Source organism: Sarcophilus harrisii, chromosome 3 (assembly GCF_902635505.1).
Source record: "Sarcophilus harrisii chromosome 3, mSarHar1.11, whole genome shotgun sequence".
Lineage (NCBI taxonomy): Eukaryota > Metazoa > Chordata > Mammalia > Dasyuromorphia > Dasyuridae > Sarcophilus > Sarcophilus harrisii.
The window spans coordinates 81,527,459-81,554,675 of record NC_045428.1 but is presented as its reverse complement, the minus strand read 5'-3'; the positions used below and the strand labels follow the sequence as shown (position 1 = coordinate 81,554,675).

The 27,217-nt window shown below is 37.1% G+C and overlaps 2 protein-coding genes across 6 annotated transcripts in view; one reads left to right on the top strand and one right to left on the bottom strand.

Annotated features, from left to right (window-relative positions):
• The window catches only part of KIAA2012 (KIAA2012 ortholog), a 152,808-nt gene extending 134,872 nt beyond the window's left edge, over nucleotides 1–17,936 (top strand). For 3 of the 5 annotated variants that reach the window (XM_031958317.1, XM_031958314.1, XM_031958318.1), the window contains 4 exons: nucleotides 7,296–7,498; nucleotides 10,824–10,996; nucleotides 11,909–12,128; nucleotides 14,286–15,330. In XM_031958317.1, the coding sequence (XP_031814177.1) occupies nucleotides 7,296–7,498; nucleotides 10,824–10,996; nucleotides 11,909–12,128; nucleotides 14,286–14,445 (756 nt within the window). In that variant the 3' untranslated portion in view covers nucleotides 14,446–15,330. Of the gene's footprint in view, nucleotides 1–7,295; nucleotides 7,499–10,823; nucleotides 10,997–11,908; nucleotides 12,129–14,285; nucleotides 15,331–16,916; nucleotides 17,207–17,312 lie in introns of those variants that run through there. The other 2 variants (XM_031958315.1, XM_031958316.1) reach the window with 2 other exon arrangements.
• A 575-nt stretch (nucleotides 17,937–18,511) lies between these two features.
• The window catches only part of SUMO1 (small ubiquitin like modifier 1), a 45,491-nt gene continuing 36,785 nt past the window's right edge, over nucleotides 18,512–27,217 (bottom strand). The window contains exons 4-5 of the mRNA XM_031958319.1: nucleotides 20,566–20,637; nucleotides 18,512–20,044 (exon numbers count right to left, since the gene is read on the bottom strand). Coding sequence (XP_031814179.1) covers nucleotides 19,976–20,044; nucleotides 20,566–20,637 — 141 coding nt within the window. The 3' untranslated portion in view covers nucleotides 18,512–19,975. The remainder of the gene's footprint in view (nucleotides 20,045–20,565; nucleotides 20,638–27,217) is intronic.

The following is a 27,217-nucleotide window of genomic DNA, read 5'->3' as shown; positions in this document are numbered from 1 at the left end:
ATAATGTATCCTTTTCCAAGGTTATTTGATTTCTTCAGCTTATCCTATTATGGTATGAGTTCAGACTTCTGCTTGCAATGCCTAATGTGTTACAGGGATCCATTGGAGAAATTTCAGGTGCCTGTGCAGTTGCAGGGACTCACTGGAGAAATTTTTGACTGAACTTAGATTTGGAATGTTTTATGATTTTTATGGAGATCCAATGAAGAAATGTATGAATTATCTGAAAGAACAGCTTAGAGGAACTTTTTTTTACTAAGGACTTCCAGCCAACCTCAGTTTCCCAATTCTTGTAAACACCTCACAGTCTAGGAGTTCATTCAAAACTTGACTTTCCCTAAGAAAGGGGAAGTTACCATTGTGGAAAACAATCTGGAATTATGCTAAAAAAAATTGTCAAAATGTGCATACCCTTTGACCCAGCAGTGTTTCTACTGGGCCTATATCCCAAAGAGATGTTAAAGGAGGGAAAGGTTCCCACATGTGCAAAAATGTTTGTGTCAGCTCTTTTTGTAGTGGCCAGAAACTGGAAACTGAGTGGATGCCTGTCAATTGGAGAATGGCTGAATAAGTTATGGTTTATGAATGTTATAGAATATTATTGTTCTATAAGAAATGATGAGTAGGATGATTTTAGAGAGGCCTGGAGAGACCTACATGAACTCATGCTAAGGGAAGTGAGTAGAAGCAGGAGATCATTGTACACGGCAACATGATTATACAAGGATCAATTCTGATGGACGTGGTTCTTTGCAACAATAAGGTGACTGAGGTCAATTTGTGATGAAGAGAGCCATCTGCACCCAGAGAGAGGAATGTGAGGACTGAGTGTGGATCACAACATAGTATTTTTATCTTTTTATTGTTGTTTGCTTGCATTTTGTTTTCTTTCTCATTTTTCCTTTTTTTCTGATTTTTCTTGTGCAGCATGATAATTGTAGAAATATGTATAGAAGAATTGCACGTGTTTATTATTTTTTTTATTTAATATCCTTTTATTTACAGGTTATATGTATGGGTAACTTTACAGCATTGACAATTGCCAAACCTCTTGTTCCAATTTTTCCTGCACATGTTTATATATTGGATTACTTGCTGTCTAGGAGAAGGGGAGAAATGAGAGAGGGAGGGAGAAAAAATTTGGAACACAAGGTTTTGCAAGGGTAACATCACTTACCTTGCGTTTATTCTGGATATATTCCATATTCACTGATATGTATACAAATTGTTTCTCCTGATTGAATATAAGCTCAAGGGCGCAGAGACTTATTTAATTTTTTTATATTCACACCCCCAGTGTCTAGTCTAGAGTCATAGATAGATGATAGTTAGAGATATATGTATATAATGTTGAAATGTGTTTTGAAATATATTTTGAAAATGAAAGCAAAAAACCCCAAGATAAACAAAACAAAACAAAAAGATTGGAAAAGGAATACAAAAAAGGGGGAAGCTTATCTTTTCCCTTTTTTTTCCTTTTCTTTTTTTCTGAGTGCTGTTTTTACTTTTTTTTTTCCTTTTTCCAGTTATCTTTAACCTGGGACAGGACTTTACATGCACCAAGACAAGTCATAACTGTAGAGGGTCACAGACAGTGGGGGAACTCTGGGTGAGGTTTAAGAACCATCAGCCCAGAGGGAACCTGCTAACCATGTCTAGTTCAGCTCCGCATCTCCCTCCGCCTTCTTGAGAAGTCAGGGGGTGGCGACAACCTGTGTTGTGATTGAAGCCAAGTGATACCTTTCAGGTGGAAGAGTGATACTAGGTGGCAAACTACATACAATAGCAAGTTGTTTATGTGGTCCCATGTGCGCAGTGTTGTTTTTTGTTACATTATGTAAAGGGGAAAGTCCTTGGAATAAACAGACTCCATTTTTCTACCATCCTCAGGAGTCCCATCTCATCATTTCTCCACTAGGAAGGTATATTTTAATCACTTCAGTGTGGGGGCTCTAGAAAGCACTAGCATGTTTTGTCACCCCAACTTGGGGACTCTAGAAAGCAGGACACAACATTTGGCGCCCAACGTGGGGCTATAGGTGAGGTCCTATACACATCAGCTCCACAGATGCAATGGGCCAAGTTCAATGCAGAAGGCCCATGACCCAGAAGGATAAGTATAAAAACAGACAAGTGGAAGAATTGGTAAGGGCTAGTGTAGTCACTTTCGTTTTTCAAGTGAAATGAGGTAAATACAAAGAAAGTAGCCTCCTTCCCGAGGGAAGTAAGAAACAGGCTTAGGTTAGCAGAGAAGCAAAGTTTGTGGTAACTGGGAAGCAGATCACCAAGTTCTCAGATGCTCTGGAGTTCCTGTCTCTGTGGCTTTATAAGGAGAGTTTGGAGCCAGAGATGTGAAAGTTAGTGGGAAAACAACTAACTGAATACAATGGAGTAAAACTGGTTTTTAAGGATTTAATCTTACAAGTTTTAAAACAAGGAAAGATTTTAACTTGGATGGTCAAACCAGGAAGTATGAGGAGAAAAACAAGCAGAGGGTTGGTGCCTGTAGCTGTAGAAGGTACAGCACATGGGGGGAGGTAAGGAAGTCTTTTTTTTTTTAAGCATTTTACTGATTCATATCACTTTTTACTGCTCTAGGAAATCTGCAGGGCAGGGCCAGTTGGGTGAGAAGAGAGTTAAAAATCTTAAATCCTATTGCCTAGTGGGCAGAAAGGGAATTAAGTATCTTAAGTACCTTGCTGAGGAGCTTGCTTTTTACCTTCAAAGCTCATTTTCAATTCTGCCTACACCTGAGCATGCCCCTCCTCCCTCTGCCTTCATGGGCAGAGGGAGGAGGGGCAGTGACCCCATCAGCACCAGCAGCTGAATTTGGTGCTGCCCCTTTGGGGTGAAGGTTTGGAGATAGAGCAGGGGATTTTGCTCCTCTTTTAGTGTTTAAAAAAAAAAAAGGTTCCCCATCAATCTATGGGGAAGAGATATCTTACAACAGTTAGGAAACAATTAAGTACTTCAGCTTTTTAGGCAAGGCTGTTGTAGAAGGCCTGCCAGCATTCTCACCTGTTCCCATTCAATGGATAATTAATACACCGGTGTGGGTGGAACAATGTTCCTTAATCAGTGAAAAAATTCAGGCCTACTGATACACACTCCTGAAGTGCAATTTGGTGATATTTATCCAGATTTTGACTCCCAACAACAGAATCCAGGATCAAGACGTTCCTCAAAAAATAAAAGGGAGGGGGAGCCTCAGATAACCCTAGAGAACTTCTAAATTTAGCTCTTTACACTATTAATTTTTTTTTTTTTTGACACAGATGCACTGGCTCTGGCAGACAGGTTTTATAACCCACTGGAAGGGCAGTGTCCAGTGTGAGGGGCTCCACTATCTTTCGATAATCGCCAGGTGATGTGGAGAGATCCAGAAAGGGGTGAATGGAAGGGACCAGACAGGTTAACTGCTTGGGGAAGAGGGTTTGCTTGTATCTCTACAGATGGAGAAGGAACCTTGATGGGTGCCAACAAGCCCGGGTCCGCCTTGTCCATGGGAGGGGAAGGGGAGGAAGGGGAGGGGGGGAGACCCTCCAGGCAAAGACAAGACCCAGGAGGCATTGGGTGGTTCCATTGCTGATGGTTCCATTGCTGACTGTACCCACCACTTAAAGAGCCTGGCAGTTAACCCTTTATGTACTCATGAACGTCAGAAATAACTCTCAGTGAGACTGATGCAGAACTTTAAAACCTGCAGGAATCATTGGATTCCCTGAGACATGAAGTGATGAATAATAGATTGCTTTTGGACTATTTCTTGGCTGCTGAAGGAGGTGTATGTGTAGTTGTGAATTGATAGTTATTTTTTACACTTTCCTTCTGGGACTCGTGAAAATCATCTGTGGTATTTTGGTTATTCATATTGTTTACTACTTGCTTGTATGATATTTCAACTTGCCTGTGTGATTCATTCCATGGTAACGGATTTAATCATTGATGTATACCTGCTTCAATTAAAACAAAAGAAAGGGCGGGATGTAGAGATTCACAGTCAATGAGGAAACTCTGGGTGAGATTTAAGATCCTTCAGCCCAGAGGGAACCTGCTGACAATGTCTAGTTCGGCTCCCCAACTCCCCTAAGGGCTCTCGGCCTTCCTGAGAAGTCAGAGGACAGTGACAATCTGTGCTGTGATTGAAGCAGAGTGATATCAGGTGGCAAACTACATACAACAGCAAGTTGTTTATGTGGTCCTACGTGTTCAAAGTTGTTCTTGTTACATTATATAAAGGGGAAAGCTGTTGGAATAAATGGACTCTATTTTCCCACCATCCTCCCGAGTCCCTCTTCATCACTTCCCCACTAGGAAAGTATATCTTAATCACCCCAGCATGGGGGCTCTAGAAAGCAACGGTATGTTTTGTCACCCAACTGGGGGCTTTAGAAAGCAGGACACGACACATAACCAATAAGAATCTTGTAAAATGTGTTTTTTAATCTGTATCACTTTGTATTTGGAATGGAATGAATTTCTCTCAACCTACAAGCTACAGCAAGTTTGGAGACTCACAAAATACTATTAAATTTAGCCTGTCCAAGAACAAGGAAACATGAACTTTATTAAGACTCTTTGATGCAGTATGCTAAATAGAGAATGGAAAAGCACAAGAGCATTAACTTTCCTAGATAACCATTTTCTTTGTTCAAGCAAAGTTAGTGCCAGGAGCTAGGAATCTTTTGCTCAGTGATAGTCCAGAGAGCAAAAGTGGAAAGGTGTTCTGATGATCCTAGGGTAAGGATAATTTTTTGTTTTTATTTTTTCTAAAAATGCTGGGTAAAACAACGTAGCACTACTTTAGTCAAGAATTTCAACTGAGCCAAAAGCTGGAAGCAATGGAGACCATTACCAAGGAACCTCCAGTAGCATCCAGGGGAGACTACAAGACCAAGCAGCATCTGGAACCTTAGCAGCATTGGAGACCTGAGCTTCCTCTTTGCACACACCTTGGTCAGGTCTCCTTAGCCATGTCTGCCTTAGCCATATGAGTTCTGATTCATGTGGGTGTCCCTTTACTTGTGACCTTTATGGCTGACCTTTCTCTTCTTTGATTCTGGGTGTATCTGTGGGCAAATGAGCGCCATGTTTTATGGAAATAACATTATTTTATCACTACTTCCTATTTTGAAATTCACATTTTGAAATACCTTTTCTAACTAATTGTATTCTTTGTTTAACCACTGAAAATAAACATATAGATTGAAGTCTCTGCCTTGCTGCAGGTTCACAAAGTACACTGAAGCTGGAGCAGTGTCTCTAGGAGACAAAACAGAAAACTGGGGGTTGCTTCTGGGGAACCACCTACACGTTCCCTGTCTTCACATTCTCAACCTACTTTTTGTTTTCTTATACTATATTCCATTTCCTACCTCCATTATTCCTCTATGTGAACATACTTCTTTCTCACCTATACCTCTTTTTTTTCCCCTCTAGTGTTTTTAACAGGAATGAGAATGGGTTAACCCTAACCCTTACACCTCTTTAAATGCTTTGCTTTCTTCAAAGTTCAGCTTAAGCATCAATTCCTATATGAGTGTCCTTTTCTAATCTGCCCAACATATAGTCAGTCCCCTCCCCAGTTACCTTGCATTTATTTTGGATATATTCTATATTCACTTATATGTATATAAGTTGTTTCCCATGGTAGAATGTAATCTCAAAGGCAGAGACTTATTTAATTTTTTTATATCCACACTCACACCATCTAGCTTAGGGTCATAGATAGATGATAGAGTTAAAGATTATATGTATATATTTATGTATATATATATCTATATATTTATAGATATGTGTGTACATGTATGTATATGTACATGCTTCACCAAAAAAATGCCATGTGCTTAATTTTTTAAGCCATGGCTTCTATTTAACCATCAACTTGATGGAAAAATAAAGCCCTTAAATTTTCTAGGTCTCTGAGTTGGGTTTTTTTTGTTTTTTTGTTTTTTTTGCTGAGGCAATTGGGGTTAAGTGATTTGCCCAGGGTCACACAGCCAGGAAGTGTTGTGTCTAAATCCAGATTTGAACTCAGATCCTCCTGACTTCAGGACTGGTGCTCTATCCACTGCACCACCTAGCTGCCCCCTAGGGTCTCTGATTTCCTTATCTGTCTTCTAGATCCCTTTGTTAGTTATACATCCATAGTCCTTCTTACTATCATATAGTGCATACAGAAATGCTGAAAAAAAGATAACTTAAGAAAGAAAATAGCACCTGCTATATGGTGGCTTTAAATAAAGCCACCATAAAATTATCTGTGATACTGAAAACTAAATACTGTGCTTATTATATATGTGTATAATATATGCCTATTATCTATATATTAATATATGAGTATATTGTCTATTATGTAGACAAGATGTACATATGTATATGTATCATATGTAAATAATATATGCCAGAGCTTCTTAAACTTTTTCTACTCAAAACCCCTTTTCATCTGAGAAATTTTTACCTGACTCCAAGTATATAGCTATATGAAATAGATATAAAAATCAAATATTTATTGATAATAAATCATAATTTTATAATCCTCATATTCAGTTATGAGATTCTATATGGGGTTTTAAGTCAGAGTTAAGAAAATACAATATGTATATGCATAATATATACATGTATATATCATATGTGTATGTTGTATTATATATCCCTATGCACACATGTAAATACATGTGTGTATATGACTAATAAATCGGGGTTTTCATGATATAGTGGCCAGATCTTCAAATCTTCTGCTACTTACTATCTGGGAGACTTTAGCCAAGTCACTTAACACATCTGGGTCTCAGTTTTTTCATCTTTAAAATAAGGGGGTTGGACTAGATAGTTTCTGAAGTCCCTTGAAGTTCTAAATCTATAGCCCTCTGAAATTCTTGTTGAATGTTATAATATTATTTTATTTAGTTTCTGAGGTCCCTTGCAGTTCTAAATCTACAGCCCCCTGAAATTCTTGTTGAATGAATGTTATAATATTATTATTATTAAATATTATATTATTTAATGTCAATATTAAATATTGTTGATTATAATAATATTATACCTGAATATGTGTTTTGCCAGCCTTGGATATGGTTTGCCAGCCTGGCATGTGAGACAGGCCCATCGGCTACATCTCTCCAAAGCCAGCATCTCTGAAAGGATGCGCTCATGGAGACCTCTGCAGCACTCGGTCTGCTGTGGGGGTGAGGAATCTGCTTTAGAACAGGGACGAAAGGCACCACGGACCAGGAATGGGGAGATGTTGCTAAAATAACTTGCACACAAATGAACCCCTATTGCTTCTCTCCAAGGCACTCCCTGTCAACCAGCAGCAAGAGAAAGTGCCCAGGGAAAGGATCCTGTCAGAAAAGGCAGAGATGAGACTCCGAGAGGTGGAACGGAAAAGGCAGCAGAAGGAGGAAAAGAAAAGGCAACTGCAGGAAGAACAACAGAGGCTCGAGAAGATAAAGGAGGAGCTCGAGCAGGAGCAGGCACGGAAAGCTGAGGAGAAGCGGTTGGTTGGGGTGGTGCTCCAGGATGGTGGGAAGGTGGCGAAGGGCCTACCCTGGGCCCTTCCTGGGGATGGGGGGAGCTCAGCAACAGCCTCACAAAGCCTGGAATTCTGGAGTAAAGGGATTTCAATTTTCTCTGTCCCTAGAGAAGCTAAGGACCAATTCAGGGTTTTATTTATGATAGCTCCCATTTGGTATTTTTTAGTCGTATCTGACTCTTCATGATCCTATTTGGTTTTTTTGGGGGGAGGCTGGCAAAGACACTGGCATGATTTGCCATTTCCTTCTTTAGCTCATTTTACAGATGGGGAAACTGAAGCAAAAGAGGGTTAACGGATTCATCCAGGGTCATGTCAAGGACCAGATTTGAGTCTTTTGACTCCGGGCCGGTGCTCTATACCCTGAGCCAACTGGCTACCCACTGCACTTTATAGTCTCCCCCTTAGAAATACATCCTTATTCTTGCTAAGTGCTAAAATGAGTGTCAACAAATAGAAAAAAGTTGTAGACTCTCCTTCTCGGTAGACTTCTAAAAAAAGTTTAGATTGCCATGTTTAAAATAGCTTCCAAAACAGGGAAGAAAAAAGGATGTGATGTCTTGGGGTCCAAAAGCTTCCATTCACTCACTGGACCCTACTATTTCTAAATACTAAAAAGTTTACCAAAATGTGAAATCATTTATGGAGAGAGCTCTTTTCACAAAGAGTCATTAGGGAACAAAATCAGGGTCTCGATTTAGTGAAAATCCTAGTCGCAGAAGAGAAGAGTTCTTTAGGGTATGAAGAGGAATAACTTAACCCTGTTGAATCTTGCACTAATATATTGTAGGTTTTGGTAGTAGTAGGAAAGTTAGCTTTAAACTAAGAAGATGGCCCTTAAAGGCCACCTAATTAAAAAACTATATATACATATCTATCTAATTACATATGTACATGATTCTATATTATAATTACAATATAGAATATACATATAATTAATATAATATATAATTATATAATATGTATGTTATATAGTGTACAATTATGTCATTAATATTATATTATAATTATATTATTGTGTCATATAATATACATGTTATATAATATATAATATAATAGATAATAGCTAATAATAGTTGGAATTTACAAAACACCTACTATGTGCTTAGCACTTTAAAAAAATATTACCTCATTTGATCTTCACAACAATCCTAATTGGGTAGGTACTACTAATATCTCCATGTTATAGTTGAGGAAACTGAGGCAAGCATAGATTAAGTGACTTGTTCAATCAAGGTAAATGTTTGGGGCTGATTTTGAAGGCAAGTTCTTGAAACTGATCAATCAGTCAATCAATAAGCATGTGTTAAGTGCCTACTATATACCAGGCATTATGCTGGGGATATAAACAAAAAAACAAAGCAAGTTAGGAGTCCCTACCCTCATCAAGCTTACATTTTATAGAGGGAAATAAGTATGTATACCTATTCTTTTATAATTTATATATATATATATATTTAAATTTTATTTGTGTATATTATATAATTTATATATTAATAATTTTTATAATTTGTTATATATATGTGTATATATATAAGAAAACATTTCTCATACAAAGTAAATACATGAGAATTTCAAGATGGAGAAGCACTAGCAAGGAAGTAGAAGGAAGCAGTCAGGAAAAGCTTCATGTAGCAAGGTGCCATAATTTAAGGTAGGGATTCAAAGTGGTGATTTTGAAGAGGGAGTACATTCTAATCAGGTTTTTTCAAAAGCAGGAAATGGAGTGTAATGTATAAGGAACAGTAATAGGCTATTTTTGCTGGAATATACAGAGCATGAAGAAGAGTAATGTGTAATAAACCTGGAAAGGTAGGTTAAAGCCAGTCGTAAAGGCTTTAAATTTGATTCCATAGGTATTTGTTCCCTAGAGTTTCTTGAGCAGGAAAAATGTCAAAATCTGACTTATGCTTTAGGAATCTTATTTTGGCAGCTGTGAGAAAGATAGATTGGAAACGGGAAACATCTGAGAGAGGGGACCAATTAGGAGACCACTGCAATAATTCAGGCCAGAGATGATGACGGCCTGAACATCAGTAACCCCATGGGGGTAATCTTGTGAGTGGAAAGAAGGGGACCGAGATGAGATGTTTTAAAGGGAAAAGCAACAATATTTGACAAATGATTAGATGTATGAGGTGAGGGAAAATGAGAAATTAAGGATGACTACAAGCACACATAACTGGACATTGAAAAAAATGGGAATACTCTTAGCAGAAATAGATAAGTATAGAAAGATGAGGGACAGTGGAGGAAGGAAATGGAATTAATTCTGTTTTGGATTTTTTGAATTTGAGATGCCTAAGAGACATTCAGGTTGAAACATCCAAAAGGCAGTGGATGGTGTAAGAATTGGATAAAAGCTTAGGAAAAGAAGTAAGAGTGACCAGATAGATGTGGGAGTCATATGCATAAAAATGATCATTAGACCTATATATATGAGATCACCAAATAAGAAAATAGAGAGAAAATAAAGACAAGGGTTCAGGATGGAGTCTTGGAAGACAGCCATGATTAGGGAGTGGGACATGGATGAGTCATCGAAGGAGAATGAGAAGAAATCATGAGAGAAAAAAAGAAAATAGAGTCACAAAAACCAAGAGGAGCACTCAAAAACAGAATGTAGTCAGTAGTGCCCAAATCTACAGGGAAAAAATAAAATAAATAAAATTTTTAACATACAGACTTAGAAGAGTGTTTAGAAGCCATCAGATTTGACAATTAAGAGATCACTGATAACTTGTGAGGAAGTGGTTTCAGTGTGAAGTTGAAAGCCAGATTATTATCTTAAAAGAATATAATTACAAACTCCAAAGGATTTTTAGCTGGTACTATTCCAGAGGAGTAGGCCTTTTTGGCACTCTTTAAATCATATGAAGGGAAAGCCAACCCCAAGATGAGTGACTCATTTTAAATGTTATTATTATTCAATATTTCATTTGGGTCTAAAAGGAAAAATACAAATGTAATTAAAAGAATTAATGAATTCAGAGTAATTTATGATGATGCTTTTTTTCCAATTAATGAATTATAATATCATAGAATTTAGGGAAGTGTTTTTGAAAAGAAACAGGATTCTCATGCTAGGAAAAAAAAAAAAAGGAAGGGGGCTACCATTATCCTAAAGACAGAACATCGGCTTTCCTAATCTTCCTGCAGAATAGTCATTCCTTTGAGGGTAGAGAATCTCATTTTTTACTGCTGCATTCTTGATTCTAGATATTTAACAAGGTTCAATTGAAGGGTCTTAATCACTCTCAGTACATTTTCTGAGACTTGGGTTTTTCAGCTTACAGAAAGAGAAGCTGGAAGAAGAAAAGAGACAGCAGGAGGAGGAGGAAAGGAAGAGGTTGCAGCAAGAGCGAGCAGCTGAGGCCCGTGCCAAGCAGCAGCAGGAGGAATTCCGCAGGAAGTTGCAGGAGATGCAGAGGAAAAAACAGGAGGAGGAAGCCAGAAGGGCAGGTGGGAAAGCATCACCACTGTACCTACCTCCTGGACACAGACCCTGAGGAAAATCTCTCTGCAGTAGATGTATCTCTAGTATATAATTCATGAAGGATTATTTCAAGTTTAAATAAAAAACACAATGGCCACAAGATATCTTTCTTTAATCCCTGCCATGTTACAGGACCACTGATTTGTGAGCTATACTCCCACTTTATATGTTATGCTTCTTTGTAAGTGTTAGGTCAGGTCTGATTGGAAGACTGGTTCAAAAGGAAAAAGAAAAACCAATATGAAAAAAGCTCACTTTTCTCTCTCTACCTTGTTCAATAATCCCCTAATTTGATTTGTTTTATTCAATTAAGATTAATTCCTAAAAGGCTGGCAACATGTTGGTACATAATCAGTAAGATATCAAGTTTCTTATCCCATGATCCCAAAGGGCTGAACTTTTCAAGGATTCTTGGTAATTTTGCACCGATGTTCAAATATTATTGCCTAAATAGCTAACATTTATATGGTATCTACTATGTGCCAGTAATGGAGCTGAGTGCTTTACAAAGATTTGATTAGATCTTTCCAATAACTCTGGAAGGAGGAGGAGGTAGTATTATTTTATTTAAATTGTTGCTTATTAAAATTATTAGTTTAAATTAAATTATTTTGAGGAAACTGAGGCACAAAGCTAATAATTAAGACTAGATATGAAGTCATCCTCCTATCTCGGGAGCCCACTAGTGTGGCTGCCCCTAATCAGTGATTATTTTTGCAATTGCTTTTTGATACTTACTAGGTCTGTGACAAAAACCAAATCATTTATCTAAATCTGTTTCTTCATTTGAAAATGAGGATCCTGTCCATACTGTCTACCTTCCAAGGTTATTGTCAAAAGAAAATATTAATGTCAGCTCTTATCATTCTATCCCTCAGAGGCAGAGAAGCAAAGGCAAAAGGAGTTGGAAAGGCAACTTGAGGAAGAACATCAAAGGTTGATCAAAATAGCCAACGAGGAGCAACTGGAGTACCAGCGGAGGAGGAAAGAGGAAGAAGAGAAGGCCAGATGCAATGCTGAGACAAAAAAGCGGAGGGAAGAGGAAGAGGCTAGATTGGCTATGGAGGAGGTCAAGAAAAAAGCCAAGCAACTTGAAAGGTGCATGTTATTGATGGTTCGGAAGACCCGAGTCCTAAATTGGCCAAAATTAAGGGGGACATCTTTTGATATTTAGATTCAGCCAGACAAAATGTGGAAATATCAGGTTTTTCCACGTCTCCCTAAGATTTTGGATTTCTAGGAGAGAGATTCTCAGTTTGAGAGGGTGAGTAATGGTCTTGGAGCAAGGCTGGAACCCAGAGGCAGTGTCCAGTTTCAAACTTCCCCAAGGTTAATGAGTGGGTAATCAAATTGGGGGGGGGGGAAGACAGATTTAGGAAATTATTTACTGAGAGGGAGAATAAGGCCCACAGCTGTGGGCCTAGCTTTAGAGCTAAAATAGCCCAAAGCATCAATTCCCTCAAAAGGAACTAAAAACACTGGCGGTGGGAAGCGAAGGGGCATTTCTAGCATGTCTACATACTAGACTTTTAGCTGCTATCCACTAATGTCTGGGTGAAATTTCTGAGAAATCACCGATTTAAAAGTCTCAAGAGATGGAAAATAATGGGAGGCACAAGCAGAATGTCCCTGAAACATAAATAATACCTCCTACTTAGCTGCAGCCTCTGATCAGAAAAATTCAGGGAGTGACAAATGGCACCATATTCCAGTTGGCCATCAGGAATTTTAACCAGGGGATGGAGCTGGGCTAAGAAATCTCGGTATCCAGGGAAAACACTAGATAGGAAAATGGGATTGGAACCCCACCCTACCAAATGGCTGAATTACTTGGCAACCTTTAAAATAGTCCTAGATGAATGGACAGGGCCCAACAAATACCCCACATCTTATCCACCTGAGGTCCTTAAGAGGATTAGTCCGATTCTCCCTGTTATCAGGACCAGAGCAAGGAAGGGTCAGCTAAGCAGGCCCACCAGAGAGCTCCTACTTCAGCTCCAGATGGACTGTCAGAACCAGATGACTGACCATATGGAGAGGAAGAGGCAATAGCACGTTATGGCCCCGCCACCCCCAGAGTTGGGGAAGTCCCAGATAAGGCTGCCAAGGTGAGGAGGACTGTTATCATCTGCTCTGCTCCTCGGCTTAACGGCCTCCCCAGGATGCTTCTCCATATTGGCAGCTCTTTTGGGAAACAAACAGGTGCATCAGGTCCCTCAAGGGAAGTCTGTATTTTTCACCACTTGAATACACAAGACCTGCTTGATATTTGGGTAGGAGTGAATAATTCCCTTTCCCTGGTAGCTTCAGAACCACACTGGGGATGGAGGTGGAAAAAAGACCTTTGCCCTGCACTCCTACAGCTACAGGCACAGCTGCAGGCTGATGCCCTACTTAGAATCATCAAAATTGGGACACAGGCAGAATGTGGAAAATATCCCCTTACACTGGTTTGTTCAGTGGGATCCCTCAGGCCCAACCCCATTTGGGGTTTTTTCAGGGCAGAGACACTGCTTTGCCATTTCCTTCTCTCCAGCGCATTTTACAGAGGAGGAAACTTGAGGGTAGTCTTAAGTGACTTGCTCAGAATCATACGGCCTGGAAATGTCTGAGGTCAAATTTGAACTGAGGAAGATGAGTCTTCCTGATTCCAGACTGGATGCTCTATATATTTGTCACCTAACTACTCCCAAACTATAATAGGTTCATTATTTTAAATTTACTCCATGGCTTGAAATGAATATGGTAAAAGATACAACATGGAGGGAAGTAGAAGTGCAGAAAGAGATGAGAATCAAAGAATCTCATCTCCAAGTCTTCTCCAACTAATAATAAAGTTTCAGAATTCAGCATTATGTTCCAATATTGATATCAGAAAATATGCCCCAAAGAAGGATAATCACTTATGATCCCCTCTCAATCTGAACAGTTGAAAGTAATAACACAAAGGTGGCTAACCAAAGAGGCTATGGTATGATGATTATTAGAAAAATCTGGCTTCTCTCTACTCCCCATATTAGGGTGTTCTGGACCTGTTCTCTTAACTGAAAGGGGAGGGTACTAAATGATCCTATGATCCTAGTGGTCTGGAAGGTACACCCCTCCTTTTATCAAGAAACCGGTGTAGTGAATGACAGCCAGTAAGTGTAAAACAGTGAAAATGAAATATGTGATGTCCCGGTTTTGGGGGGTGGAGGTGGAGGGCTTTTCTGGTGTTCAACCACTACCATGATCCTACTGGGTTTGTGTCCTCAGGGAGAAGTTGACTCTGGAGGCACACCAGCTTTTCAAGAGACAGCTATTGAGAGAAGCCAATGAACTGAAGCATGTCCAAAGCATTTCCCGACCATGGGTCTACTCTTATTTCCAGCTACTACAAAAACCTAGTTCTGAGGTTGTTACCAAAGAGAAATGAGAAGTAAGTTGGGATGTGGGAAGTCGAGGTTGGACTCTGAAGCATGAGTTCCAAGTCAAGTGGCCTGGCCCAGTCAGGCTCAATTCATTCAAAACCTCCTGTGTAAACTGCACAGTGGCAGATAAAATTTTATATATAATGAACAGTCTTTGCCCTCACTGAGCTCATGGTTTATTAAAGAGATGATATAAGAGTATGGTACAAATAATCCATAAGATTGAGACAGCAAGCTCTTTGGAACTAACAAGCTCCTCACTTCTAGGTAGATCCGGGACTCTGTGGAGAGCTATGCTCATCAATGGATTATGCATCCTTGTTAATGTCTGTATGAAACTTTGCTGTTAATACATCAAAGGTTTTTGCTGGTTTGTTTGGGTTTTTGCTTTTTGATTTTTTTTAATAAAAATAAAGAATGAGAGATAGCATGATGGATGTTGATAGAGGGCTGAAGTCAAGCAGGCCTGTAGTCTAGTCAAGCTAACATTTACTGTGTGACCACCAACAAATCATTTAACCTCTCAGGACCCCCGTGCAATTCTCTTAAGGCTATAAATTACACTTGAATTGCAAGCTATCATAGCTGAGGGAGTTATTACACCATAGGTGTTCCCTTACACTAGTGAAATTTTAGTTGGAACAAAAAATAAAAAACCCACCAAAAAACAAAGTTTCAACAATATTTTGCAAATACACTCTTTTAAAGCCCAAGGGAAGAGTGTCATCATCTGGGGATGCTGCACAAAATAAGGAAAGGTTTCTCAAGAGTTCAAAGCTTTTAAAGGTAGGAGTTCAATAGCTAGAAGGGGACATGTTCATGGTAAGGGGCACAGTGTGAGCAGATGCAAAAAAAAAAAAAAAAGTATGAACATATGTTAGGACTGGCAAGTAACTCAATGGGCTAGAGTGTAGAATTCATAAAACAATATGTACTGAACACTCAACTGCAGGAAGGCAATTCTTTTTGAATGGATTCTCTATATTATTCCCTACTATGGCTGTTCCAAAACTCCCTAACACATAAACTTCTGCCCTTACTCTTTTTAGCAGTCCTCCTTTGCTGAATCATTAGCCACAATGGGCTCTAACTGTGGTTATAAGCAAAGGCTGTGTCCTGGATATTCTCCCTTGATGATCTCAGTAACTCACATGAGTTCAATTAGCCTAAGAGGATCCTAGATCCAGCCCTAGATTCCTCCAAGTCTCATCACAGACCACTGGGGGCCTGTTGGACACTTTAAAACAAATGTTAGGTCAGCATCTCAAACTCAACAAATTCAAAGCAAAATTGTCTATAACCCAAACCTACCTTTTCTTTGGAAGGTACCATTATACTTCCATTAATAAGGTTTGCCATCTCAATGTAATCCTTAGCTCCTTACTCCTCCAATCTAATCAAGTGCCAAATTTCACCAATTCTACCTCCCCAGCTCTCCACTCATACTATAACAACCCTCCTTCAGGCCCTTCTCATCTTTGGTCTAATTATTGCAATAGTTTCCCAACTGGACACCCTGACTCAGGTGTCTCTCCTCTTCCATTTAGTCAGTCAATAGGAATTTATTAAGCACTTATTATGTGTCAGGTGCTAAAATAACTACTGGGGATACAAAGAAGGGGAAAAGGAAAAGGAAAGGGGGGGGGGGGGGGAGGAAGGCTTTTTCTCTATCAGCTAGAAGGACAAAAAAGATTACCTTGGGAGATCCAGGAATTTCAACTGAATCTTAAAGGTCAGAGAAAATAAGATGCAAAAATCAAGAACAAAAAGAAACATTCCAGGCATTGTGAATGAGCAGCTAGCTGCAGGGATAAGAGAAAAAATGTGTAGAAGAAATAGCAAGGAAAATCTATGTAGGTGACAGGAGACTCTGTAGGGATTAAAGTATAGGTAGACTAGAAAGTACCATGTTATAAAGACCTTTCAATGTCAACAGAGTACTTTCTATTTGACCAAGATTAATAATTTTAGAATCAAATATAAATTATCAAATAAAATATGAAATATAAATTTCTCTAGCATTTACAATTTGGTTGCATACCTTCCACATACTTTGTGTTAAAAGTCAAAAAAAAATTTTTTATAATTCCTTATACCTGACATTCTATTTCACATGTCTGTCTTTGCATAAGCTTTTTCCCCACAGCTGGGATGCATTCTTGTATCAACTTCACCTTTTTGTTCTTAGTATTCTTCAAAGCTCAGCTCAAACTTAGACGACTGCTGATATCCTTCACTGCCCCATCCTCCAAATTACCTTGTATTGGTTGTTTATATAGCTACATGTATGCATTTTCTCCCTAAAGAATATGAATTTGAAGATAGGTTCATTGTTACCTTTGTATCCCCATCACTTAGCAGTGTTTGACACATAGTAGGCACTTAACAAATGCTTATTAAGTTGAAGAGGTCGAATGAAACCAAAATGTAAAAAATGTTGGATGCCAAGCTAAGGAATTTAAATTTTCCTTCAAAGGCAACAGGGACTCACTGTACTGTTTTGGAGACTGACAAATTCAGATCAATGTATGAGAAAGGTTAGTCTACATGCAACATGAAGGATGAAGGAGAATATGAGCTCTGTGAAGACAAACTTCTATACTATCCCTTGGCTGTGGTATTCCCACCACAACTTTGACATCTACTTACAAGCACAAAACTTCATGAGGCAATCCATTCTAATAATGGACAAAATGTTCTTCAATGTATAGAGTCCAAAATGGACTCATCTAAATTCCATCTTAAAAAAAAAAAAAAAAAAAGGAGCTTCATAGAAAATATGAAATGTATGTCCTATATAAAACATAGGATTAAATAAGCTTTATACGTGTATACAAATTTGTATGTGTCTCTTATGTATTTCTTTCTTTAGAGTTCTAAATCTAGTCATACAAAGTTAAAGCTCAAATGTCAGAGCTACAGATCTTCGCCTGAACTGAAAAGCTGCTGAAAAGAAATAAAGTAGAGGACAAATGGAAATTATTTTGTCGTTGAATCAACTTGACAAGTCTCATTCATTAAGATCATTATTCCAAACAAATCAGGAAAAACCTCAAGGAAAGATGATTTCGGGACTATATTACACTGTCCTTTTTAAAGTTCATGGTCTGCACATGATTTCCTCTACAACATTATTCTTACACAAGGATTTTTTTCCTTTGACAAATCTCAATTTGAATAGGAATTAATAGTGTACAAGTGGAAGTTAATCGTGCTGCTCTGTGTAGTTACTTTACTACTAGGCAAACATGATTTCTGATCTGATGCTGTTGTTTTACTGACAATCTTGCTTTAGGTGGATCACACAGGAAACAGGTCAGACAATATGGTAGCATGGCCCCCACACTGAGAAACATAAAAGACAGATTCAAACAGCTTGTCTCTGGTTTGGGCTATGTTATTAAGGGGTCAGTGAAATGAATCAATCAAGCAAAACAGAATTAAGGAAAAACCAATTCCTTTCATTTTACAAACTGCTTACACTGAAATTTATTGTCTCCTTTAATACACGAAATACATACACCTGTAATCTAACCATAAGGTCAAAGTACAATGAGTCTTGAGAAGAATCCCCAAAGTTAAAAATCAAGAAATTTCCTTCCCTGAGCTCTATTGCCCAGCATATATCAAAGCATTCAAAACATGAGTCTTTAAAATAGCAAAATAACGTATTCCTTTTCAAACAGTTAAATTACCCAATTAAGATGACCAAGACTTTAAAAGATTAACAACTCTAGACTTTCAAAAAATGGTTTAATGTTTTTTTTTTTTTTAACATGGTTTAAATCTTTGCAAAGTATTGTATTACAGGTGCCAAACAAACAGTTCAGCATTCAACTCTCTAATAACTTATTCAGAGTTTATGTATATGTGAAAAAAAAATTATTAGTTTTCTAATGTCACAGATACAGGATTATAATGTGGCAAAATGGTTCAATTACTTTATTTTCCAATTAATTGAGTTTAGTAGGCTATGTGAGATTAATAGTTTATGAATGCATATTTAAGACCAGAAGAGTTGTGAAGCTAAGCTATTGCCAAAAACATAAAAATTTGCCTGTCTTTTTTCAATAATGTTCAGCTGATCTGGAAGGTGAGCTTACAATCAAGCTCAACATGACATGAGATATTCTTTGGGGAGTGGGGCGGGGAAAGAGTTGAATGGATTACAGGAAAACAGTCCTCTAATCTGAAACAAGTAATTTTTTAAAATTTTATACCAAGTATCACTCTTTCAAATGACTAAAAGGGAAAAAAAAATCAAAGAAAGATATACAATCTCTAAGTATAACAGACCTTAACTTAGCAGGAAACAATCTGTGTTAAAAAGAGTATTAAAATTATCACTATAGATTAAGGATTTACATAAGACTTTGGAGCATCATTCATTATTTACAGTAAACTCCCATTTACTAGAACTGGAAAAGGTCCTATTTTGGGTCAGCTGAAAAATTACTATTATAGACAGATTACCAATTTTTTTTAAATCAGAATACAATAACATACTTAACACAGAAGCTACAATGGACACAATTTAGTATTTTTACGAAGATTCAGAAGGAATTTCACAGTCTGATGCTGTAGAGTTAATCTGATGACAATCACACAGAGTACTAAGCAAAATGACTATTTAGATTCAGAATTAACAGGTGTCTACTATACTGTTAAGAATAATTCGTCTGGGGTATTTTAGTTTTTCTACAAATCTGAAAAGAAAAAGAACATTAATACAGTTTTTACAAATATTTTGTTTATTTTAATGAAGCTGGTACAGATAATGTCCATTTAAAACCCATGTCCCAGGCCAAAAAGTACAATAAAGTCAAAAGATAGCAGTGGTCTGCTACATACATTTCTGCATCAATACCTTTATTAATTGCTAATGGAAAATTAGTAACTTTTCTGGGTTCTTCTGACAAGATTTAAAATCGTAAAATGGTTTGTCTCTTCAGTGAAGCACCTCTGGAGTTAGTCATGACTGTAACCTGATCTATCATCTCCATTTCCAACCTGATATTCCTCTTCTGGTCCAGGCCATCAGATTTGTTAAAAAGTAGCTTCAAATTAAGGAAACATCATTTTTCCACAGTTCAGTCCTCTGAAAAACTTCCATCGCCCACTGAAAGTTATAGTCCAGGAGTGAAGCAATGACACACCAGAACTTCAGGGTCAATATGAAAGTCATTTAGAACACTCGCTCTGGCAGATCTTATCACCTTCAAGCCTGCAATGCACAGTCCTAGTGAATGTGGCATGTATATACATACACGTATTTCAAAAAAGATGGTAGGGAAGTAGGAAGGGGGCTGCGGCTTGATCACAAGAGTTCAGCACAATGAAAACAAATGATAGTGTATAATGACCACTAGAATTCAAAATACCAGACTTTGAAAGTAAGACTCCCAGAGATAGGGTGCCAGTTTCAATTCAGTGTCAAACACCACATTACAAAAGAACTATTGTTTAAAAATAAAAAAGGATTAAGGGGAAAAGGAAAAAAAAAAAAAAAAAAAACCAACAAAAAACACAGATGATCTAAACTGCTGAATGACCCCCTGTCTGTTCCTGATAAACTTCAATCACATCTTCTTCCTCCATGCCCAGCTGTGAGAAAAAAGAAAATGTAATTTAATAGTAGGGCAAAGAGTATTTTTAAAGTGAATTTAACTAAATGAGATCATATAAAATTCTTCTGCCCGTTTTCTTTCTTTTTTTTGGGGGGGGGGGAGGGGGGGACAGGGGAAGAGGCAATTAGGGTTAAGACTTGCCAAGGACGTGTTAAGTGTCTGAGGCCGGATTTGAACTCAGGTCTTCCTGAATCCAGGACCGGTGTCCTAGCCACTGCACCATCTAGATGCCCCTCCCCATTTTCTAAATGTGTTAAGATACAGAATTGATATATAGTCTTACTGTCCATGGCCATGTTCACTAAAAGAGGCAGATATACACTAATTATACAAATTCATTGCTTTTTCTTCTCAAAAAAAAAAAATTTTTTTTTTAAGTAACAAATGGGAAACTTGATACAAAATAGTTTTGTCATCACAATTTAAATTAGATTTTAGTATGTAAATACTATAAAATTAAATTTTTATTTGTTCACTTCCAGTAAAGATTGTACTCACCTCTTTTGGAGTATGATTATCAGCAATTCTCTGACCTTCAAAGAGAAACCTGAGTGAGTTCATTGGAACACCCTAAAAAAAAATTTAGAAAAAAATGTTTTTTAGAAAAATGCTTTAGCTATAAGTGTTTCTTGCATAAAATTACAAACTCTGATGCTCTAACAAGTTGCAGAGAATAACCCATAAAATTAAAAGTGTAAGACTGACATCCTCAAAAAGGCCCATATGTCATCAATCTGAATAATCCATGCAAACAAAAATCACACAGCTGGCATAAAAATTCAAACCCAGATATGTGTTAAACAACCCTCAACAAAACTCCCAAAACTAGGCAAATTTTGCTTTATATAGATCTAGAAACTAGATTTAAGAAACAATCCCATGTCTTCCTATAGCTACTAGCTGAAATATATTAAAAAAAAACAAACTGGTAACCTAGACACCACTCTCAAGCAAATTAGTCATTAGCATTAACTATAGTTGAGAGAAAAGAATGAACACATTAGTTACTATCTGGCACAAATTGGTGACTACTTAAATTATTCTACAAATATGAAAGTACCTTTTATCTAAAAATTCCTAATTAATACCTACAACAAGTGTCATAGTTTACTGTGACTAGTTTATACATTCAAGACCTCTGAGGTCAAAAAGAATTCCCTAAAAAAAATGGATATTGACTGTATTTTAATATATTTGGGGATTTAGCTATATACCTGTGAGAAAACTACTTTTAACCAATGAAAATCAGCACCAGCTCTGTGACTTATAGTTTTAAAAAGTTTAAAAGGCCTGGAGCCCTGAGTGATTATATGACAAGCCAAGGGTCACATAGCAAGATGTGTCTGAGGTGAGTCATGGATCAGTCTTCCTCGGCTCTGAGCCTAGCTCTCTTTAATTACATGATCTGATTTTATATATCTTTTAAATTAAATTCGTTTAAAATAAGTCTTGGCATCATGTAAAATGATTACCCATATGAATTATAGGGGATATATGAAAGAATTAAATGCAAGTAAACTGACAAAGGCAGAAGTCTCTTGAAGTCAACATAGGACTCATAAGTGGGATTACTAAGTACTGGAGTCAATAAAGTTTCTGTAGAAATAAAATTCTAAAGTACAATGGAAATCAATGGGAAAACAGGATTCACTAAGCACTACTTTTGTAGAAAATAAATTTCACTGTTACAAGGTTCAGAACAATTTATCTTTCTGTTAAATTCATACCAAAAAATGAGAATGTTCTGGCATATTCAGAAATTATCTAGAACCTGAGAGTCACTGAAAACATATTCTAAGGCACAAAAAGAAAAATGGAACCTTCTATGACAGGCCTTAGTTTTTAGAAAGATGACCTTTGTGATCTGTTTTTCATTTTGTGTTCTATTTGGGATTAAGGCTCAATTTTCATTTTTGCTTTGTGGCTTTCGTTGAAAACTTTTCTCCCAACAATATAGAAAAACAATATCAACTACCTTGGTTACTGATAAGTTAATGTTACATTTTTTTCCAGTGTAGAGAGAAAAGATGAAAAAGATCAAGGTGTCTTTTTTTAAAGTTATGCTATCATTACCAAGATAGTCTGCTTAGAAATATTTATTCCCTAGCACACTCGTATACCCTTAACATGTAAACATTATTAAAATACTTTAAAATTGAAACTCAATTATTATTCTAAAACTAGTCATTAATTACTTGTCCAAACAGAACACCTATTATAAGCTCATTTTGCCTGTGTCCCAAAAGTTTGCTCTCAGGCCTGAGTTTGCAACCCCAGAATGCCTTTTATGTGAATGGTGGCTGAGTTCCTGTGTCAGCTCACAAAAATGGACTTAACCCTTGATTTAACTGAATCTTACTCCTATACTAAATGCACAACACAAGCTAACTACACAGTTTCCTTTCTTCAAGAAAATGCATTCACAGTTTCAATGTGGTATGTCCAGGAACACACTCTTTACTGAAGCAGGGAGCTGCCCCTCTCTCCCCTTTCATCTTCCCTTCCTCTCCCTTCTCCCAATAATGAGAACACTCCTAACTCTAAACAAGTGGGGATCCAGGACTACAGCATTAGCTTAAACAAGGGCAGGTGCCATGGGGAGAAAAATCTGGTTTCCTGGGGTTGGGAGTTAGAAAACTAGGGAGTCAATGACTGTACATTTCTCAGCCAGTGCTGAAAGCTCCAGGAACTAATGGGCCTACTTCCATTTCCACAGTCACTACTTTAAAATTCCAACCAAGGTTTCTTTCTCCTGGACAACTCCTTTCCCCTTCCCTCCCAACCCAGTACACAAATAAGCCCTCTTCCCTGAAATAAATAATACAGTCCAGTTCTCGAAAGGTTTTTCTTAGTAAAAACAGCAAGAAATAGGAGATATGGGACACCATATAAAATGTCAGATTTTTAAAAATATTTTTTAGGTTAGTTTTGCTGAACTGATTTTCTTCTGCCTGCCTCAGCTTCTTTGTCTATAAAATGGAGTTGATAATAGTACCCATTTCCTAAGGTTACCCTGAGAGTCAAATTGTATTTGTAAAGTGCTTTGCAAATTTTAAAAGTGCTATCTAAATGAAAGCCAGCTGCTATCATCCAATCTTCATCCCACCCTCACCCCCATAAATAACCCTTTCTCCTTTATTTAAAGGCTGAGTCACAACTATGTAGTGAGCTTCAAAGGACCTGAAGTCAGAAGCCAAAAGTCCCTAGATCTCAATAATAACTATAAGCATTTCTATTGTGCTTTAAGATTTACAAAATATTTACCTCATAAAAACATCAAGTTTGTAGAACATTTTGTAAATGAAGAAAACAAGAATCAGGGAAATTTAAACGATCTGCCCAATCCAATGCTCTTTCTCTCATGCTGCTTCTCTTGCCCCTCAAATACTGCTTTCAATAGGGGCAGAACATGGATAATATTACTACATGAACATGAGCTACAATAATTATTAGACCCTGGGGAAGAAGACAACACACATAGGAAACACTGATGGGCCTTAGGGAATATAAAAGACTAAAATAAGATTTAGCTCTGTTTTAGAATAAGACTTGAATTCTCCTGACTATTCCCTCAGAAAGGAGTTGCTGAGAAAATGGGGCTGAGGCTGGGGCTGCTGCCTAGGAAACCAGCTCCAAGACTAAAGAAGCCTGCAGAAAGAAGGGTTAGTAACCAGGTTTCCCTCTCCCCTGCCTGCCACTGCTGGCCCTGTAAGTCTGCAGAGCTGCTTGAAAGGACACGACCAAGGAGAGAAGCTGGACTAATTGAGGAGTCGCCTCATGAGCTGAGGGGCAATGAGTTAGAGAAAACCGAAGAAAGAAATCTTAAAGCAATAATGGAAAGACAAGCAACAGCTTGCAGAAAGCAGTTTCCTATGTAAGAGCAGACAAAATGAAGGTTGCCAGCTGCATGTGACCAGGGTGGTGGCTACCACTGAGTCATTTTTTCATTTGTGTCTGACTCCACATCTGCGGTTTTCTTGGCAGAAATACTGCAGTGGTTTACCATTTCCTTCTCCAGCTCCTTTATCAGATGAGGAAACTGAGGCAGATAAGGTGAAGTGACTTGCCCACTAAGCTACTGAATTTCTGGAGGGCAGATTTGAACTCAGGAAGATGAGTCTTATGATCTCAGGCTCAGTCCTGTGGGCTCTACAGCACCACTCAGCTGTCCAACGGTCAGGGTTAAAGAATTCCAATTATGGAGTCCACTAATTCAAGAGAAGAATCCTCCTGTAGCAAAAATCAGCACAAGATGGGCTAGGATAAGGGCTAAAATAAGCCTAATATAACAATCTAATAAGACTATTGAGAGAAAAGAGAGGTAATGCCATGATAGGTTGAAAATGAGTTACATTTAATCAGAAATTTTGTCAATGACAATGAGCCTAATGAGTGTAATCCTACAAAGTTCAAGAACATTCTCTTTTCAGAGGCTTATATACTATTGTCTTTCCTGGAAGCAAATGATTTTCCCTGAAGCAATCAAATGTACATTTTTTTTCTCACCATAGGCCACCATGGAAAAGGGGGAGGGTATTCCTTTTAAAAGAGAAACCAAAATATATACAGTCAAGGATTTTCTTTTAAAATAAAAATAGGGCAATTAAGTTTCTCTTTTGCATCATGGGTGGATGATGATTAAGTCATGGAAAAATAAAGCTATGAATCTGTTTCTTATTTAATGAAGGAAAATCTAGAAAACTGGAAGGGAGCAACTCAATCTAACATGAACTTACAGGTCAAATGATCATTTCTGAATATAAACAACAGAAACACTTTCCTCAATACAAAAAGTTTATGAAATAAGTAACATTCTATGAGATTTTTATTAATGTTAAAAACAAAATGTTGCTTTCTTTTAGTAGATTTACGTAAGAATTATGGATGTAACAAATTTGGTCAAGGTCAAATAGCTTGAAAGTGATAAAAGTCAAATTTGACTAGATCCACTGACTTCAATCTCAAGACACAGAGACAGACAAAGGGAGGAAAAGAGGGAGAGAATAGGATAAAGGGAAATCAGAAATAGTGGTAATCACTGTGATAATTTTGCACCAAATTTCTCTGATCTCTTATCTCTCAAATATATAGAGAATTGAGTCAAATTTATAAAAATAAGACCCACTTTCCCATTGATAAATATCAAAGAATATGGAGTAGGCCCTAGTTTTCAGACAGTAATCAAAGCTATTCTCATATGAAAAGATGCTACTCTAAATCATTATGGATTGGAGAAATGCAAATTAAATCCACTAGACTATGACAGAAAAGGAAAATGAAAAATGTTGGAAGAGATGTGGGAAAAGTGGGATACTGATGCACTGTTGGTAAAGTTGTAAACAAGCCAACCTTCTGAATATTTTAGAACTATATTCAAAGGGCTACAAAACCATGTACACCCTTTGATTCAGCAATACCACTACTAAGTCTATATCCCAAAGAGATTTTAAAAAACAAAAATTAAAATGACATACATGTACAAAAATATTTATAGCAGCTCTTTTCTGGTGGCAAAGAGCTGCAAATTAATTTCATCAACTGAGGAATGGCTGAACAAGTTTTGGTAGTAAATGAATATGATGGAATAAATTTGTGCTGTAAGAAATAATGAGTGGGATGCTCTCAGAAAAACCTGGAAAGACTTAAATAAACTGATGGTAAAGTGAAAATGAGAAGAACCAGAAAAATATTATACATAGTAAGATTAATAATTGCACCGTGATCAACATTGAATGATTTAGCTATTTTGAACAATACAATAATCCAAGACAATTTTGAAAGATTTAGAATGAAAAATACTATCCATATCCACAGAAAGAACTGATAGTCTGAATAGATATCAAAGTTTTTTTGTTTTTTTTTGGGGGGTGTAATTTTCTTTCACATCATAACTAATATGGAAATGTTTAGCATGACTGCACATACATAATGTATCTAATTGCCTGCTTTCTCAATGATAGGGGAAAGAAAGAAGAAAAAGAATTTAGTGCTCAAAACTTTTTAAAATGAATTTTAAAAATTATTTTAACATGTAATTGGGAGAAAATTAAATTTTTTATTTTTATTTTTTTTTAGTTTGGGGGGGGGGATCTAATATTTCATTTCTCTAACTCTAAAATGAAAAGTAGATCCTATTGAACTATTTGTTGTTATATTTATTACTTAGGATACAAAACAAAAAAGTAATGAACACTATATGTATCTGTGTATGTTTGCAAGTATCCTGTGTCTCATGGTAATTAGAATTAGAAGGGACTCACTTTTCCAAAGTCAATCAGGGATCAAGGATTTAGACTGAGATCCCATGTCTCCCAGATTAATGTTCTTTCTGCTGCTCTATCATTTAAATGAATGCATTTGTAATGCTGATAAAACTATAAAGGATAAACATGTTTTAGCGAACAAAGAACTATTAAGAGACTGGATCCAATCAATTTGTTAGTGTGATCTAAATCAAATTAGTTAACTCTTGAAGCCAGTCCATATAGATAGTCCTGGAATTGACAACAGAAAGACTGGATTTAAATCTTACCTCAAACATTTAATAGCTAAGTGTCTAAGGCAAGGCCCTTAACTCTCTCATACTGTTTCCTCAATAGTAAAAAGACCATTTTTTTAGCTGTTATCTCACAGGATTGTTATGGAGATCAAATAAGATAATGTACATAAAGTACTTGGTAAAGTTAAAAACACAATGACTATTAGATAACTACCACTGGGAATCTGAATTAAATAGTCCCTCTCTACCATAAATATTTAAAAATACTCTCAAGAAAACCTGACTGATTGAAAATGTGGCTTATTTGAATGCCACATACAAATTGAATGTTACTTCAGACAATATACAAACAACAAAAACAACAAAAAGCCATAGGATCATAGGATTCAGAACTCGAGGGGACCTTAATAATTACCTCATCTTCATTTTACTTGAAGAGACCAAGGTTCATAATTTTGTATTGCTTGATAAAGAAATAAAATTTTGAAACAAAACCAAAACACATCCAATGTCTAATAAAACAGATCAAGCACAAATTGGTTGGGTGAAACTCAACTTTGTTTGGATTGATAACACAGTAAAATTACTCTTTTGAAGTAATTGGGAACAATCCTAGTTTGAATTAAAAGTGTAAATTACAAAATACTTTTA